Source organism: Lissotriton helveticus, chromosome 1_1 (assembly GCF_964261635.1).
Source record: "Lissotriton helveticus chromosome 1_1, aLisHel1.1, whole genome shotgun sequence".
In the NCBI taxonomy this organism is placed as follows: domain Eukaryota; kingdom Metazoa; phylum Chordata; class Amphibia; order Caudata; family Salamandridae; genus Lissotriton; species Lissotriton helveticus.
The window spans coordinates 79,683,824-79,703,263 of record NC_136057.1 but is presented as its reverse complement, the minus strand read 5'-3'; the positions used below and the strand labels follow the sequence as shown (position 1 = coordinate 79,703,263).

At 39.7% G+C, this 19,440-nt stretch overlaps 1 protein-coding gene across 6 annotated transcripts in view; it reads left to right on the top strand.

Annotated features, from left to right (window-relative positions):
• The window catches only part of LOC144832692 (uncharacterized), a 148,470-nt gene extending 129,499 nt beyond the window's left edge, over positions 1 to 18,971 (top strand). For 5 of the 6 annotated variants that reach the window (XM_078689112.1, XM_078689146.1, XM_078689131.1 and 2 more), the window contains one exon: positions 13,476 to 18,971. In XM_078689112.1, the coding sequence (XP_078545238.1) occupies positions 14,671 to 16,149 (1,479 nt within the window). In that variant the 5' untranslated portion in view covers positions 13,476 to 14,670 and the 3' untranslated portion in view covers positions 16,150 to 18,971. Of the gene's footprint in view, positions 1 to 4,719; positions 6,183 to 13,475 lie in introns of those variants that run through there. The other variant, XM_078689153.1, reaches the window with a different exon arrangement.
• Positions 18,972 to 19,440: the final 469 nt, after the last annotated feature.

The following is a 19,440-nucleotide window of genomic DNA, read 5'->3' as shown; positions in this document are numbered from 1 at the left end:
ATGCGTCACTTATAACAGTCTCCTAGGCATGTTACCCCATAATTGATCCAGCGATTACTTGCCGGGTGCTTGCCAACCCTGGATTACCCCAAAGGGGTAATTTTCTATTCACAAATGTCAAGCCATACTTAACAGCGATTGCACACCATATTGTTATGCCCTCGCGAATAGTCTTAAATTGAAAACTTTTATAATAGTTTGGGTCACTAATTCTAAACAAAAATAAATTGCTCTCTGCTGATAACATACATTTGTGATAGTAGGTTCTCTTCTCAGAATGAATAAAGCTACGGAGGCGACCAAAAAAAGCAGCCCAAAAATAAATTCTAAAATCCGGGAAATTTAGACCCCATGGCTAAAGGGGAGTTTTTAACAGATCCAGAGCTTTTCTCGCTTTTTTATAGCCCCAAATAAAACTGCTGAGAATCCCGTCTAATCGCTTAAAGAAAGACCTAGACAATCACAACGGAACAGATCTAAACAGGTACAGAAATTTGGGCAGAATCTTCATATTTATGTTGTTATAATACCAATAGGCAGCATATGCCAATTCTTAATGATTTAGCCGTCTCCTTCAGCAGAGTCTCGTAATTTAAAGGAATTATTCCTTCAATCTGTGCCGCCATCTTAACTCCCAAATATATAGCAGTTGAACACACCCCCTGTATCGGAAGCGCTAATTTATAGTTCAGTAGGATCTGAGTCTTGTTGATATTCAGTTTGTACCCAGATATCAAACCGAACTTTTGCGCTTCATCTGTAATCACTTGGATAGCCCCCTGCAGGTCCATTGAGAACACTGCTATGTCATTGGCATATTCGATGACTTTAAGGGAGTTATCCCCAAGCGAGAAGGGACAGATTAGCTGCTGATTTTGGAGGATTGAAACAAAAGGCTCTATATAAAGAGCAAATAAAAGTGGTGATAGGGGGCACCCTTGCCAGGTGCCCCGGAGAATCGAAAAAGCAATTGATTGTTAACCTGGATACATTAATTTAGCCCTGGGTTTATCATATAGAGCTTTTATCCAAGGGAGATATTGCCCCTTAATGCCGAAAGCGTCAAGTATGGCCCACAAGAAGTCCCACCCCACTCGGTCAAATGCTTTCTCAGCATCTAACAATATCATACCGAGTGAGGTTGACTGTATTTTTGCTGCATCGAAAGCAGAGACAGCCATATTCACATGTGCAGTCGTGTCTCTCCCTTGAATAAAGCAATGCTGGTAAAGCAACCCCATTCTAGGTAACACTAGAGATAATCGATTCGCTAGTATTTTTGCAAAAATCTTTGCGTCGGCGTTAATGAGTGAAGTCGGCTGATACAACCCGTACTCATCTGCCGTTTTATTCTTTCTAGAGAAAAAAATTATTTGCGTTACTTTACATGAGTCAGGAGCCCTGCGTTCTTCACCAATAAATCCTATAACCGGACTAAGTGGTATCAATAGTTTCTCCATAAATTGCTTATAAAATTCCAAAGGAATGGTATCGTCTCCTGCTGCTTTGCCTGATGGTAGGGAAGTAATTGCTAACCTTATCTCTTCCATTATGTCCCTAGCTAGAGAATTGGTTATTTCCGCCTCCATACTTAACACGGGATTATCTTGTATATAATTATATATTTCCTCTTCCTTTGGCTAATTATCCGGAGTATATAGCTCTTGTTAATAAGCCACACATTGTTCCAATATTTGATTTGGGTGTTCATATCATTTATTATCGATCCCCTTAATCTTCTTTATAGTTGTCTTGGCCCTGTCATCAGCTACTCTAAAAGCTAAAGCTAAAATCTTACCTATCTTTTCCCCAGACTCATACTGCGAAAGACGATACTTATTCAGTTTCACTATACCCCTCTCCCTGAATGTCTTTTTCAGTGCTGATCTAAGATCCACTAGTTTGCACCCCAGCTCGTCTTGGTTTTGATGGCCTCTGGTAACTGCCTATGTATGATCATTTTCTATCTTCCGTATGTCCTATTTAGTTGCTTCCAATTTCGTTTTCTGCTCTTTGTTTTGTCTCAAAATAAATTGCTGGACAAATCCTCTAGTTGTTGCCTTAAATCTGTCCCATACTACTATGGGAGAGGCTGACCCTATGTTAATTTCAAAGAACTCCTTAAGTTTTTTCTTAATCTGCGTCGTAAACCCTTCATCTGTCCGCAAATATCTGGGAATGGAGAAAGATCGAGAGCTTTTATGCTCGGGGGAGATTTTAAGTGTGAAAAGAACAGGGTTATGGTCTGACTTGACCCTCAGACATATTTCCATATTGCTCAACCATAAGATATTATCTGATGCCCAAGCCATATTAATTTTTGAATATAGCTTATGAGGGGCAGAGTAGTACGTATAACCTGCTATATTGGGATAGAGGGTCCTCCAAACATCCTTGATTGCCAGCAAACGCCCCAGCTCCCATATAGCTGCCCGTGTTTTCCTCATCCTTTGAAATGCCCCTCTCCTTGTAGTGTCTACTCCATAATCCATTATACAATTAATATCCCCCATCACCAACCGCTCCCCTTGCCATTTTAATAACTCCAAAGTCACTGCCTCTATTATAGTAGGATCGTCTATGTTTGGGTTGTAGAGTGAACAAAACACATACTTTTCGGACTATGTCCTACAAATTTCTTCTCCAAATCGGTTACTCTTCAAAATAGCTACCTCCCGAATAGACATAACTATCACTTCATAACCTAAATGTCTCAGAAAACCTCTACCTTTGTAAGAAAGGTGTGTTTCTCACAGCATAACAATCTGGGGGTTATACATTTTAAGTTCTTCTGCTACTAACTGTCTCTTAATCTTGCTGTTGAGACCTACCACATTCCATGCTAAGTACTTTATCACTGCCATCCTAGCATTAATTCCTCCCTGCTTTTTCTATTATTTACCTCCATTAGCTTTTGAATATTTTTTTGATTACTTTGTTGCTTACTTTCCATCTTAGATATGCACTTGCTTTTTTCCACCTTTATCCCTACAATTGTGTTGACATTTTCCCCTTTAACACACAACCCTCCACGTCCCGCCCCCGCAAACTAATGGAGGAATCAACCCCTTCCTGTTGCTGCCAGTGCTCTGGAAACCTGCAGCCATGATGGCCGCCAAGTAGTCACAATCCCCTAATTCAATTAGCCGGAGAGAAAAAAAACATACGAGGTGGCTGAGTCTTCTGCAATCTAAGCAACAGTAAAAAAGAAAAAAAGAAAGAGGAAAAAAAAAGGGGAATAAGAAAACCAGTTTAATGCAACGAGGATGATTAGGATAGCTAGCCACGAACAAAGAGGAGCCAGCTTATCCTCTTTAACTAGTTTTAGGCCTTAACATTACAGCTACTAATTCCTTCTCAATCTTTAGCAGTCCCCTCTTTCTGTCATTTTAATAACACCTCCTTTGCCTCAAGTTCAGACGTAAAAGATAACATTTGGCCACTCCTGATGATCTTCAGGCGAGCTGGCTCCTGTAAAAAAAAGCATGTGCCCCTGTAGCTTTTAGGGGTTCAATTAACTGTCTCAACCGCCATCGCCTGTCCATAGTTGCCTTTCAAAAGTCAGAGCAGAAAAAAATCGAGTAATACCCTCTCGCTCGCTTTTAAAGAAACTGCTTGTCTCAGCAAATAGTTCCCAAAATATATTAAAAACGGCCTTGAATAGCGGTCATTCTTTCGACGCTGAACTAGAGGGAGTCTGTGAGCCCTCTGGATCTGGCAGTCCCAGTCCCAGTCCACCAGATCCGGGAAAGCCTTCTTCATCACTTGGACAATGACTGATCTGGTGTCTGAACCCTCTTGCCCTTCAGGGATCCCAAATAATTTAAAATGTTGCCTCCTTTGCCTATTTGCCAACTCTTCAAGTTTAAGTTCGAGGCTTGCTAACTGGTCGTCATGCTACTGTGTTAAATTTACTACTTTAGCAGTAACCTCCTCAGTAGTGACCACTCTCTGCTGTATCTCTGTTATCTCGCCGGTCATTTCCCCAACTTTCCCTGTTACTTCCTTCAAGGATAGTTGAATACTAAGATTGTCTGCCCTAATCTGAGCAAAGAGCTCTCTCGTCTCCTCCCTCTGATCTTTTAAGGCTTGTAATATCAAGAAGAGTATTGGAACATCGTTTTCCTTGGAGCGCCTTCTTTGCGAATCCTCGCCCGGGCTCAACGAGTGAGATAATTGAAATGAACCACGTGAACCAGATACCGTAAGTGGTCCATTTTGGCCTGAGTCACCATTTCTCTTAGGCGTTATGCAGGATTCTGAATCAAGGTCAGTTTCTGAGCAGCTTTCACCACGTACACTGGTGACATTTGTAGCCTTGTCCGTCAACCCTACATCAGATAACCTTGACATAACAGTTTTTATCCCTCCTTTTGATTGAACCCATCTCCGCATGGGGCTGTTAGCAGACAATCCCTTAATTTGTTCCTTCTTATTGGCAGACCCGACACTGGATATACTCAGTCTCCTATTTATGTTTTTCCCAATTTTGACCTTTGGGCTCTTCTTTTTTTTCAAGGAGATGGAGACCAAGGAAACTTGATTGTTGATGATGCTGGTATGGTGCAGCAAGTTTATGCAAACACAAGTGAAGTGCAATATAATTATACAAATATCTCGGCACTCAAAAGTGACATCTCCTGTTCGTAGTTAGTCATAACACACTACATTGTTCATACTTATAATATCACTGGCAACAAGCAGATTTGAGTTAAAAAAACAGTGATTATTTAATCCAAACAATCATTTAAGACATCATGGTTTACAAAAAGGACCAAGAAGAGACCATTTCCCCTCAAAAATATATAACATTCAAGAGAATCCGATTGATGGTTATGTCCTCATAATCTTGATCCAAATACACGACAGCCGACACGTGTTTCGTCACACCAAGTGACTTCCTCAAGGCTTTTTCCCGATTTTAAGGGCGTGAGAAGCTGCACAATAGTTTGATTCCCGAAGTCTTCCACTGTGGACGGCGTCGACCAGGGAAGTTGCTGGTCAATAAGAAAAGTCCATCTATTTCTTGTTTCAAATATTAGAGCAAAAAAGCCGCCTAAGAAAGTAATTCAAAAGGACGTGTCATGCGAATAAATACTAGGTATGTCTCATGTATTCTCAATAATTATTTCAAAGTGTCCCCGTTGGAACCGTAATACTGTTGACTTTCATTAGCTTCAGTATAGTTATCCTGCTATTTTGTGTGCCACCGAGACAGTTGTTGAAAATCAGGCTGGCTATGATAGGCCCCGCAAGTTTTTCTGTCTGTGTACCAACAGCGCGGACTCAACTCGGCACATCCATGATAGGGTTCCCGTGTGAAGTGCAAACGACCTCTCCGGTATTGGTAAGGTGGGGCCTTTCCAAGAGGTTCTGTTCAGAGCAATTACACAATGGTACCTCAGGGTGACTAAGTTGATGGAATGTCATGTTCAGAATCTGAAGTCAATGTCTCCATTTTCAAGGTGTCTGGAAAGCCGCCCTTTTTAAAAAAAATTCTATTAGCATCTATTTCCTTTAGAGGTAAGGCTGGTTTGGGTATGCTTGTCTTTGTCCTTCTGACTTGCCTTCCACTTGTTTGCGCTATTTTCATTAGCTTTATTTTTTAACTTATTAGAACGAGGGGGCGAAATTCTATCCGCTGATTGAACCAGTAGCGTACATTTTTCTTCTACGATCTTTGTTTCTGGAAGAGATTTCTTTTTTTTTTGCGTAGCACTAAACAGTGAATAGAATGTTTTGGCCTCTGCATCGTTTTGCGTGGGACCATTCATGTTATGTCTTCCCTTTCTAGCACGTTTTTTTTGCCTTTTTGTTAATACTTGGGTGAATGTGTTTTTTGCTATTGTAGTAAGAGATTGTAGGCCACTAGTTGGTAACTGGATCAGCGATATATCGTTTTGGGTTTCTTTTGTATTTACACAACCTGACACATTTGGATGTCCTCCCTGTTGTTCATAGGTTTCCTTTTTTGGTGAGTTGTCTAATAACTGCAATTGCTCTTTGTGTGTTCCTCTGGAATTTGCCTTAAAATTAGTTTATGATCGGCCTTGTGCTTTATTTCTTTCAATATATCAATTAGTATAGCTGGCAGAGTACTTAATTTATCTATTATGTGGTCGCATTTGCAGATACATTGTGGATCTGTGCTCTTAGGTGATTGGACCTTCTTCAGCTGTTTGGTAAGTATATCTATTTTGGTGTTAATACTAGAGACGTGTGTTTCCATAATGTTCATAGGGTCGATCTGAAGATCTAATTTATCAGATTGCATAATTAGTGCTGATATCGACGTTTGCAGAATGCTTAATAATGAGGAGTGTAAAGAGGATAGGTTGCCTGTCTCCGTCTGGTTGATATATTTTTTCGGTTTACAGGTTTCGTATCCTCCTGTTTTGGAATTATTCTGCTGATATGACGAAATACTTAAACTTTTTTCATGTTTGTATATCAAATTGATCCTGCCTTGAGTTGGGTACTGAACCATGTATTGCATAATTCTTTAGGTCTGTTAGGATTTGAGAAGAAGAGTGGCTTGATGTTTCTATAATTGAGGAAAGGTCCTGCTTTGTTTCAGTGCCAATTGATCTTGTTGCAGGAACTTGTTTTGTTTTGTATAATTGATTTGTAGTTTCTATTTGTGAGGTTACAGGAGTAATTGCCAAGTTTGACTGATTTTTTTTGTGTCTCCAGGGCTTTTACAAGTTCAGCATTGTCCATTATTAATGTGTAGTGCAACCATGAAGTTTGCAGACCGTCCTTCTTTGAAGCCTTTATGTCACAGGGTGTTGAAGGGGAATCGTAGCATCGATTCTCCTCAACCTGTTTATCTCTGTTAGGAGTTGAGTGAAAGTGATCCAGTGTTTTGAACTTGGATGCTATTGCTATTTCATCATGTTGATGGTTTCTTTTTTTAGGTTCAGTAGTCCGTTCTATACATGTTTGCTTAATGTCTTCCAAATCGCTCTTGTGATTATTCACTGAGTGTATAATTGCCTGTACAATGGCCCCGAAAGCGCTTGGATGCCTGGCCTCACCTTGGAGGTGCCCAGTAAGGGGGCATCTCACAGGGAAAGCCAGGAAGGGTTCCACAGCGGTATACAGCGCCAAGATACCTTTCAGGTGATAGTGCGCTTTACAAGTATACACACATTACATTACATTTTACAATGATTTTTTTCCTTCTTTTTGTTTAGTGGGTTTTTAGCTGATTTTCCTCATCTATTGAATCTGTTATTATTTGTTCAATTTTTCCTACACTTTCCCTGTGTCTGGCTCTGTAAATGGTGCCATTGCATAAGGTGCTGGTTGTTGTGCCTCTCGCGTTTCGGAAGCCATTGGTTTTTGTGGGGCAAGAGGTGTGAGCAAACCCTTTATGCTTCCTGTTTCTGAAAAGATTGCTGCTGCCAGGTCTTTCAGAAAGAAAAATGTATTTATTTCTTGTTCCGACCTTTTCGCTTTTCCAAAATTGGTTTCCAGTGGAGGAAGTATTGGGCTGGGATGGTTTCCTATCCCTTGGGATCTTGTTGATGTCCCCCTTGTTGTAGTTGACTTCTTTTGTGACTTTTTAGTTTGTGTGATTTTTGTAGCGGGGGCACCTGCCTAATCCGCCCTGATCTCATTTCGCTTATACCACTTTTCTGGTGTGACACCAATTAGAGCAGAGGTCTTCAAACTTTTCTGCTCCGAGCCCCCCCTAAGCAAAATGTTTTGAGGTCGGGCCCCCCTACAAAACTTTAAGGCAATGATTGGTGGAGCGGGAGGGACATGGCTGTGTGCAAGGGAGAGGCTTATGAGATGATTTCAGGAATACTTTTTCTATAGCTCATTAACCACACTAAGTACGATACATATAAAACAGCAAATGCATCAAACAAAAACATGTGGTCCCAAAAATACTGCTCCCCATTATTGGGGTGTTGTAGCCCCTCACACTCTTGGACCCCAATGCAACTACACCTGCTGTATTATTGATAACAGTAGTCCTGAGTAGAAGGCTATCTCCTCTACATCTTTCACCTCTTTCCCACCATGCCTGCCCATCTCTCCGATTTTGAATGAGGTTCTCCGTTCCTTTTCAGAAAAAACATAAAGCTCCCACACCAGGTCTCCCTTTTTTCTGCAAAGGTGCCCTCGGTCCTAATGCTAAAAAGGAAAATAAGCTCCCATGCCTCTTTTTTAAAAGTAGACAGTGATAACTGTGATGCAGTGGGCCCCTCAAACCCATAGGCCCCAGTCCTTCTACATCTGCTTAATTATTGATAATCAGCAGTGGCCACTTACACACCCGTCAGCAGTACCTGCTTCACTAATGAATGGCCTTTTTTAAAGAAAAAAAAGGCCACTTATATTACCACATTTGCTACGTTATCCATCATCTGCTGCATGGTACTGCATATCCAATTCTTCAGTGCTGTAAACTAGTACTTACAAACATTCTATTCTGGAGGACAGATTTATGTCTTTTCGAAAGTTCTGCTTTATTGTGCAGTACAGGAAGACAAATACATTTTGTTGCACACTTGTGTTTTTAAGTGAACCTAGTTCTATGTATGTTGCGGTTTATTTTGCTGCACAATTCACTTCTTTTGTGGTCTTCTGCCATGTTTTTTAAATATGTTGAGCGTGGATTCAGCAGCCATTTAATCTCCCAAACATACTTTGGGATTGGATCACCACGTACACCTTGTTGCTGTTGTCATAAGGCCGTTTCAGCTCAGGTGCAAAAAAAAACCATCCGCTTATTGCCGCTCAGATTAATATGTCCTCACAGCACTCAAACAAACATTAACTATTCCCTTGGCCGCTAAACAATTCCCACCTCCTTTAACAATTTCTTCTTTAACTTCATCTTGACAACTTCCGTTAGTGACGAACCCTTTTGCCTTTTCTCCTGACTCCAATATTTCTTTGCACCAAATCAGCCTATCTGCCCCTGAACCAAGCCTGCCCTCCTTTCATACCACCATTCTCCTCTTACTTTCCGTTGCTCTTTTCCCTGTTACCTCTAAACTCGTCCTCGGTGCCTTTTGATGAGCTTGACCTCTATAACTAATACCTCTTTCTCTGACTGCAGCTCTTTCCCAGTGCTCAACCTGCTGCTGAAGCCTATTGTCCCTGTACCAGAGTTGGCTAGTAGGCTCAGTGCTTCCCTAGAGTAACTGCTTGGCTGTGAATTGAGTGCTGTGAAGCAGTTACCACTCCCAAATCTTCCGGGATGAAGAGGGCAGTACCTACCAATCCACCCAGTGCCCTGCAAGTCCCTCCTTGTGTGGTGGGCATTTAAACCTCATAGGAAATAACAATTGAATTTACCAACACTGTTGTTCTGTAATTCCCACATTTCTTATAATCATGATTCAAGCAGAAAAAAAACTGCTACCACAAGATTCGGGACTAAGGAAATTTCTGTAATAAAGGCCTCCGGGCCGGCTTTAGTCCTGGTGGCACCCTGTGCGACAATGTTTGGTGACGCCCCCCTCACCCCACAATGACCACCTCGCCACGGATTCCCTCACTACCACCATTTGACAATGCCCCCCAAGTCTCCATTACCACTGTCTTTTAGAGTAATTTAGTTTTATAGCGCCACTCATACCAGTTTAAGGTGTCAGAACATGTTACATCACACATACGTTGCACGGAGACAATCATACAAGTGTTAATCCGTGTATGGGAAATGTTACATAAGACAGAGGCCTACAAGGTGTAGGAGTCACATGTCATGCATACTGGTAGGCAGTATAGTTTAAGAGTCCTTGGTCTGGAAAAGCACAAATTCAGAATTTAAAATGTACCATTGTGAGTGGTTTTCTTTAATAGGAAGACTTGATTTCTACCCAAATGAGAACCTTTTTGCAATACTAGGATAAGGAAAAACTGGTCAAAAAAATATCTAGCTGTAATATATTCCTTGCAGTTTGCATGCAGCTCTCTTTTTCTCCTTGTAACACAGCATATTGGGTTAACTGGTAAAGCCCCGAGCTCTTGGAACATAACGAAAATTATTTTCTTTAAAAAAAAAGATACGCCGCCAGAGGAATGTGGGTCGTACAGGCTAATATCTTTGATTAATTCTGATGCTAAGGTTTTCGCCAAAGTGCTGGCAAATAGACTGGCCCTAATTATCCCTGGGATTGTTAGTGAACAACAGCACGGTTTCGTATTGGGAAGAGATACAACAACTCATATCAATACAGCTATCACAGCCTTTGACATTGCCGAAACTGAGGACTCCCCACTCGGCATGATCTTATTAGATGCCGAAAAGGCTTTTGACCGAGTGGGGTGGGATTATCTTTGGACTGTGCTATCTTTCATTGGTCTCAGGGGCAACATAGTCAGCTGGATCCGGGCCTTATATGACAAACCCATGGCAAAAATCAGTTACTCAGGTCTGTTATCCTCTGCTTTTTCCATCGCACGAGGCACCCGCCAGGGGTGCCCGTTATCTCCTCTGCTTTTCTCAATCTCTATGGAGCCATTTCTATCTGCGCTCCTGGCTCAGCCCAAGATAATCCCATTTAGTTCCGGACCCCACTGTTTGAAAATTACCGCTTACGCGGACGACATCGCGGTATACTCTTCAAATGTTACAACAGCACTAGAGGGTATAATGGTTGAAGCGGAAAAATTTGGCAATGTCTCTGGCTACAAACTAAATGCGAATAAAACTCAGATAGTGGTTAATTATAAGTTATCGGGGGGAACTAAGGGGGTCTGTAGGGCAGCTAATTATTTGGGGGTTAAAATATCATCCAAGATTAGTGATATAATTCCCATTAACTATGATGTGCTGGTTAAATCAACTAAGCAGCTTTTTAAAAAATGGCATAAACTACCACTAAACATTATAAGTAGAATTAACTTAATTAAGATGAAAATCCTGCCGAAATTTCTTTATCTCTTCCGTTCTATTCCTTTGGCACTGAACAATATTTTTTTTAAACAGCTAGACGGAATATTTAGCAGCTTTATCTGGGGTTACAGAAAAGCTCGAAAAAGCTTATCTTCACTAAAAGGATCTACTGATATGGGAGGCCTATGCTTCCCAGACTTTAAACTTTATTTTTGGGCAACTTTAATAGGACGTCTTCATTCCTTACTTAATCCCAAGCTTAATAAAAAAAAAAATCATACGATAATGTTGAAATCAGATGCAAGAATGTTTCTGCTCCGACTGAACGACCCACATTTTTACAAAAGAGTGAAATTTAAGACAGCCCGAGACATTGCTATGATCTGGTTTGGTATGATGTCCTTCTGTAAAACTTCCTTCTATCACTCAAAATTGAGGCTATAGGACAACCCAGGATTTCCGGGGATATTTAATGACAGCAGGGCTAGTGTTTGGGCAACACATGGTATATCAACCATAGGGGATATGTATGGTACTAATGGCTTTTTAGATTTTGAGACATTAAAACATCTGTACCATCTGACAGAGTCTACAAGGTTTAAATATATTCAGATTCACGACTTTCTGATACGTCGGATGAAAATCTTAACTGTCTCAGAATCTGATATTTGGGATTGTCTTTACTCATCTAAAATTAAATCAGTAATATGCACTGGCTATAATTGTCTAAATTCTTATGTAAAACAAGATTGCTCCAAACTAGCGGAGAAATGGAGTTCTAAACTTGGTACTACGATCTATCCGGATCAGATTTCACACTCCCTCTCTAATATAAACAGGCTGGTCCACTCAGCTAGCCTTCGTTTGCAACAGTTCAAAACTTCTTGTTTACTATATCATACCCCGGAAGTGATTCTTAAATGGTCTTCAAATCCACTATATACAGATCGTACCAAATGCCCTAAATGCGATATGGTGGGCGCAAATATAGAACATATGCTATTTTCTTTCCCTCAACTGAAAGACTTTTGGTTCAATTTGGATAAAGTTTTGAAATTTAAATTGGCAAGACCACCGGTACTGTCAGCCTCTGCCATACTTTAAGATATACACAGTACTACCTTACCCCAGAAAGTTTTAGTTACTATTTTGCTATCCTGTGCTAAACTCATAGTAGCTCGGGCTTGGATATCGCCACAGCCGCCACAGATTATGTAATGGTGGTTTTTGGTTAATGAAATCCACAATATGGAAGCTGGGTTAGCTCGAATAAGGGGTACCAGATCTCCTCTTAAATTTGAGAAAACGTGGAGCAACTTTATATAAAATTTTTCTTTGCAGGGACACTATCTTTTTTTTCTTCCTATTGTATGAATTCTCCTGTATACTCTTTAATTTATTTATTTTTTAGTTTTTTTTATGCCTTTCTGTATAGCTCTATGTATAGATAGTGTTGGTATATTTGTACTGTTTATGTTTGACTCTTCATTATGTGTTGATAATAAATATAATTAAAAAAAAAAAAGTTTGCATGCAGCTCTTTGGTGACAGTTAATAGCACTCAGCTATATATTAGTATTTTAACTTTTAAACTGCAAGTAACAAAAACATCTCTCTGAGAAAAAAAATAACCCATTGACCTATTTATAGTGTATGTACTTTGTGATCTGAATCAGACATGTTCTGTGCAGCAGGCATATTAACCTTCTGCGCTACGATGAGTCAAAAGAAACTTTCACTTCCAGACAAAGTTACGGTCTCTCCCCAGAAAGAACATTAATCACTGGAGTTATCCTGGCATGTTTATTGATACTTTGAAAATTGCTGGGGCAAGGAAAGTGGCATCAGGTGCTTTGAACATTATTGATGTTTATGCATCATAATAAAAACAGCCAGTTGTTAAAAATACATAAATGTCTTTTGATTTTAGCAACCTTTTTGACCCTTCCAGCACACTTCCTGACCTCCGCCCCATGGCATGCTGATCACTGTTCTCACAAGGGCTCGAAGTAAATGAAGACAGCCTGGAAATGCAGCAAATAAACATCGCCGCACTTCCAGGCCATCTTCATTTACATGCAATTACAGAGGCATTCGCGCCCCCCCTGGGAACCCATTCACGCCCCCCCAGGGGGGCGGGCCCCACAGTTTGAAGACCTCTGAATTAGAGGTTGCCGTCCGGGTTTCCTTTTTTTTAATTGCCTGCCGGTTTAATACAGCAAGATTCCTCACTGTCTGCAAAGGTCAAAGGGCAGATAGCACAATTGCTAGAGCCAGCCCTCCACCCACTCCCAGTGTGCAGTGGAATAAATAGCATCTGATAATTCATTAAAAGTATTACAAATATATTGGTTGCGTGTGACAATAAGTGTTAGAATATATGTCTAACTTGTGATTCTTTCCTAAAGATTCACTTGTTTTGCTTTCACAACCTTGAGTTCCAGTGGTTCCAAGCTCCCTTTCTACACAGTGTCCCCGAGCTGTTTCACCACTTTTAGAATTGCAACTCAAACTGATTGCCTATCTTGCTTCTATATATGCTTTCTTTCTGCAAAGTACAAAGTCATAAATATTTGTTCTTTATGTTGATTTACAATATCAAATTCTATTTCTCCAGGTGACTGAAGCATGAACAGAAAAAAGAAGGTTTTAATTTAGTGAAACACAATAAAAAGGATTATTTCAAGGAAAGTTAAAACATCCTCGAGCTCTAGAGGAGAAACATATTATATGTGCCAGGAATGTTGATGAATTTGGAGCGGAAGAAACTGCTGAATGTGAAATTTGTCAAATATTTAAAGAAAAATTACGGTAAATGTTTACGAAGAGTCATTTACTGAGATTGAGGACTCTGCTGAAGTATGAATGGAACTCAAGAGTAAATTGAAAGTCTGCATCTACTAATTGTAAAAATATTTTCACTTAAAAGAAACATTTCAAGATTGGTTGGACAAAAAACATTTGCTGCATTGGATACCCACACTGTGCATTTGAGAATAATCAGTCTTGTAAATTCTGTCTCATGGTTTATGAGAAATGCCCTGGAGACCCAAACCCCTCCTAAAAACAGTATTTGTGCATGTGATGTGACAGAATTGTCAGAAAGACAAATAACTGCAGTTTAAAAGAACGAGCCTTTGTCTACGTCTCAAGTGATTGTTAGAGAGAAGACATTGTTAAGAAAAAAACAAATTATAAATGCTCTTTCTCATTACAGCAAAGACGCTGGATTATCATCTCCAATATTGAAACATTATCCCCCATCAACTCTGTCTCTTGGGATGATCAGAGTATTTTCAAAGTGGCTCGGACTACAAAAGTTGATCATGTACCTGCCCTAGCCACTAGAGTGGCAAAGAATGTACCTGCACAAAATTTAAAAGAGGCCAGTGCTATGTATTGCTAATTCATAAAACCACCCTGGCATGCCCTAATCACCTGTCATTACTTGTATGAACAAATATACTTTAACGGCAACAACTAAACCCCAAAGACTTTATCAGTTATTTTAAAACTTCTAAATCGAATCTGATAAACCGGAGTCACAAAATGAGTTAATTCAACTTGATAGAACTCACTCGGGCATAACTTGGAGAAAATGAACCCATCTCACTAAATTCAAGGGGCTCCTCAGTGAAAGTTTATAAAACAGGTTAGACAGGCTGCCTTTAAAAGTAGGAAAATAGTCTCCAGATAAAAGATATAATTAGTTAAATACAAATGTTAAGAAGAGCATCTGCAGTGTATTTTAGAAGTTAATGCTGAGTGTAGCATAAACGAGTACAAACTCTGGAATCAGATACAGTCTTAACATGGCCGGTGTCCAGGAGCAAACCCAACATGAAAATTCCCATAACTCGAATAGGAGTAATGGATTTGAGAACAGCTTTAGTTATCAATCCCACCCCACTAAACACGAGAGAACTGACACTGGAAAAAAACCTTATCAGTGTCCTGAATGCCAGAAATGCTTTACTCAAAAATCCTCTCTCATTCAACATGTGACAATCCACACTGGGGTAAAACCATATCAGTGTCCTGAATGCCAGAAATGCTTTACTACAAAATCCTCTCTTATTCAACATGTGACAATCCACACTGGGGTAAAACCATATCAGTGCACTGACTGCCAGAAAAGCTTCAGTAAGAAAAGTAGTCTCACACGACATGAATGGATTCACAGTGGGTACAAACCTTATCAGTGCTCAGAGTGCCAAATAAGCTTCAGTCATAAGGTCAGTCTAATTTCTCATGAGAAAATCCACACTGGGCTAAATCCATATCAGTGCTCAGAGTGCCAGAAAAGCTTTAGTCGGAAAGACTGCCTCATTCAACATGAAAGAACACACACTGGGCTAAAACCTTATCAGTGCTCTGAATGCCTGAAAAGCTTCAGTTCGAGAAGTCATCTCACTCGACATACGATAACACACACTGGCTACAAAACTCATCAGTGCTCAGAGTGCCAAAAACGTTTCCGTTGCAAAGAAAATCTCAATCGACATGAGAGAATCCACACTGGGCAAAAACCTTATCAGTGCTCTGAATGCCACATAAGCTTCAACCGGGAATCAAGTCTTGCTCAACATGAGAGAACACACACTGGTGAAAGACCTTATAAGTGCACCGAATGCCATAAAAGCTACAGTCAGAAAGGTAATCTCACTGAACATAAGAAAACACACACTGGGTACAAACCTTATCAGTGCTCAAAGTGCCCAAAAAGTTTCAGTTATAAGGCCAGTCTCATTAAACATGAGAGAATCCACACTGAGCAAAAACCTTATCAGTGCTCTGAATGCATGAAAAGCTTCATTTGGAAAAGTTATCTCACGCAGCATGAGATAACACACACTGGGTACAAACCTTATCAGTGCTCAAAGTGCCCAAAACGGTTTAGTTGTAAGGCCAGTCTCATTAAACATGAGAGAGCTCACACTGGTGAAAGACCTTATCAGTGCACCGAATGCCAGAAAATGTTCAGTCAGAAAAGAAATCTCACTGAACATAAGAAAACACACACAGAGGACAAACCTTATCCGTGCTCAGAGTGCCATAAAAGCTTTGTTTGTAAGGTCAGTCTCATTCAACACCAGAGAATCCACACTGGGGAAAAACCTTATCAGTGCTCTGAATGCCAGAAAAGCTTCAACCGGGAATCAAGTCTTGCTCAACATGAGAGAACACACACTGGTGAAAGACCTTATCAGTGCACTGAATGCCAGAGAAGCTTCAGTCAGAAAAGTAATCTCACTCAACATAAGAAAACACACAATATTTACAAATGGTAGTGGTGGTCCTGCTGGTAGCACATCACTCTCTAAGTGCATTAGATATTAAGTCACAGTATTGGTGCCCCTCAAGTTTATAGATTTTCACCCCACTCCCTAAGGTGTTATCCACTGTTCTCAAAGAGCCCAGTGGCAATGTCAAAGACTATAGATAAACCTCGGCACTCAAGTCAGTTTAATTTGATTCATACAAAAAGATTTTTTATTTGATGTATCTACAAACAGTGAGTTTCATAGAGAAATTCAAAATGTCATTGCTTGTTGTTCAATAGAGTAAATATATAAATCAAACGCATTTAGATCATATGTTTGGAAACAGATGACATATGTTTTAATGATGGAAAGCTTGATACAGTAATCCTTCCACATGTGTTGGACCGGCAGCCGACACGTGTTTCTGTTGAAACTGCAACACCCTCCCTAAATAATAATGGAGGTAGGGACGTCAAATAAAATCCCATAGGAACTAAAATTACATTAAATATTGTAAAGTAGATAAAAATCTAAATAAATGGAATTGAATGGCAAAAAATAGCTATAAAGAAAGCATTTTATTATTTTGAGATTTTGTTTAAATTATTCACTCATAGAACTTTCAGTTTTAGAAAAGTATAAATTATCTTTTTTGTACTCATTCCACCGTCAGTCACTAGTTAACCTAGTCGATGGCCTGAGAAACTCCTTACTGTAGATGTGACTGCATGTCTTGCTGAATAGTATTATACACGGAACAGTCCAGCATCAACTCAGCAAAGTTATGGTGTAATCATTGAACTAATAGGATTTGCTTGCTAGGTTACAAAAGGAGACCTATGCTTTGAAGCTTCTTTATTGTTATATGCTAGGTCTAGTTGACTCTTACACCTTACTGACTTAATCCAGTCTAGTTCAGACGGCAGAACCAGAGAAATGATTTGGTGCTCATTGAGGTAAATCAATGCCAAGTCTACACCAAGGGATATCAGAGAGTGTCTTATCTTTACTTCACAGCCCGTGAGTTCCTCTACATAGTCACCTAGTCATTCCAGTAACGTTTCAGCATAGGACAATCCATGAACTTATGCTTGTTGTCTGCTTCCGTCATATTGCATCTCTTCCAACCTGGGGCTACTTGGGAGTACTTAGCCAGTCTCTGGAGCATCCAATGGGCTCTGTGGAGAGTGAAGAGATGGTTTTGCTTCAGCGGTGTAGACTTTACTGTTTTATCAAGAATATTTCTAGATACTTCCAGAGGTCTTCCACAGCCAGCTGCCTCAGGTCTTTCTCCCATATCCGGTGTGGGTCTATATTCTTCTTGTCCTCTGCAGCTATCAAGTCCCAGTACCACAAAGATACTTCCTTTTTAATCCATTTATTCGCATTTAAGAGCGTTTTGTGTTCCCAGGGCTCTGTTTTTGTTAGTCTCTGAGCTGACCACCATGAACAAAGCTGCAGATATTTCAACTTTGAGATTTCCCTTGCCGTTAACAAATGGAGGTCCTACCCTGAAAAAAAGGTGTGTCTCAACCTCAGATCCCCCCAGGTTCTAGGGTTTACCCTTTGTAGTTGGAGACTGAGTTCATCCCTCAACCACGTAGGAGTCCCAGGAGAGTCCCAAATGGGAGCTAAGTCTGTACAGCAGTGGATTCCAGGAGCCTTCATTCAGTGTACCCTACCCTTGAGTGCTGACAAAGGGGCTTTACTACCTTACTTACTTGAAAAATTTAGGCTCTCCAAATTATATAAAAAGATTCTCAGCACTCAAGGATGTCAACATAGCAGAATATATATGGTCCAGCTGCGACTGATTGAGGGTCCTAGCTAAAGTGCTAAACTTTTAAAACTGAAAAGCAAAGCAGGGGATCTGAAAATCGAGTAAGGCTTAATGTGGGCGTGAAAATGGAGGAGCTAAGAGCTCTGGGAGCCTCTGTTAAGTTTAAATTCCTCGCCAAGTTGAAGGTTATATGGAATAATGAGATGCACAATCTTAAGGAGGGGAGAGGATGCGGATGAATTAATCAGAAAAATTAAGTTAACAAAAACCTCTAAGAGTTGACGAGTCAGGAAGCCGTGAGGATCTGGAGAAGGGTCTAGAGGAGGATAATGTAGGTAGGTCTCCAACAGTAGTAGATAGTGCAATGTGTGAGACCAGCAGGATGAATCCCTGGAGCTCCCTGCGACCAGCGTCAACCTGTCGCTATGTTCCCATTCCCTTCTGCTCCTCGTAAAGTATAATTAAATGTATTATCATTATCTCTCTACAACTCATTTAATGGTTCTTATTACATATGCAAATGTTACTTTAGGTCTGAAACTTTTAATTCAAGCTGAAGAAAAGATACACATTTTAATATATTCAACTTGGGTGGAACTCTCTGTAAAAACATAGGACAAATTAAAAAAGTTTATTAAACTTGAAAGAAATGAAATATTTTTATGTTTAATATCAATGTAAATTAATTGTATGTACTACAAATGTGGAACAAAATGAAAAATGCTACAATATTTGTAATTTGTATTTTAATTAAATATTTGATTAATTTTAAATGTGTTAAATAAAAATGTCTTTAAAGATTTGTTGTAAAAAATAACATGGAAAATGAAATTGTGTTTTTTTTGTTATGTAATCAGAATATCTAAATTGCTTTACACATATCTGTTTAGAGAGGACATTGCCTTACAAGGAGTTATGTATATAATTATTTCTAATTATTTTCTTAATTGTTATATTATATTTAAATCAAAAGTTTAACATTTTTATCATGAAGAAATCATTTTTGTTATTTTGTAAAACTAAATTGAATTTATATGCAGGCTAAATAAATAATTTTAATTTATATTAATTTACTATTTGGATCTTTTTTTAAGTCTCTGTCTCCAGTATTTTCTAAGGGAGGGTTTTGCATTACCGTTGACTGGATATGTGTGGGGCTGCACTTTCTATTGCTCAACTTTAGCTGTAGTACGTTATATTTGTAAATGTTGCCCCACCTCAGTTTAATGGCGTAGAGATGTACAGGTCTACATGTTTTAGTGTGTTTACGCTCTTAATGTTGGATAGCTAAAAGTAGCACAGTAAGTCTCAGAGCACATCCTTGCATGTGTAGAGTACTCGCAGGTGAAAGATACCTTTGGGAATAGCCCTCGAGGTGTCTCGACAAGTGTTTACTTTTTGTAGTAAAGCTAAAGTGGATGTGGTTACTTAGGATGTTATTAGAGTGAAAGGGAGGATCTTGCGCAAACACCAGAGCACTCGTCCAATGTGTTTATTTGACGGAGAAGCCCCATGTCTATATATAAGACACTGTATTG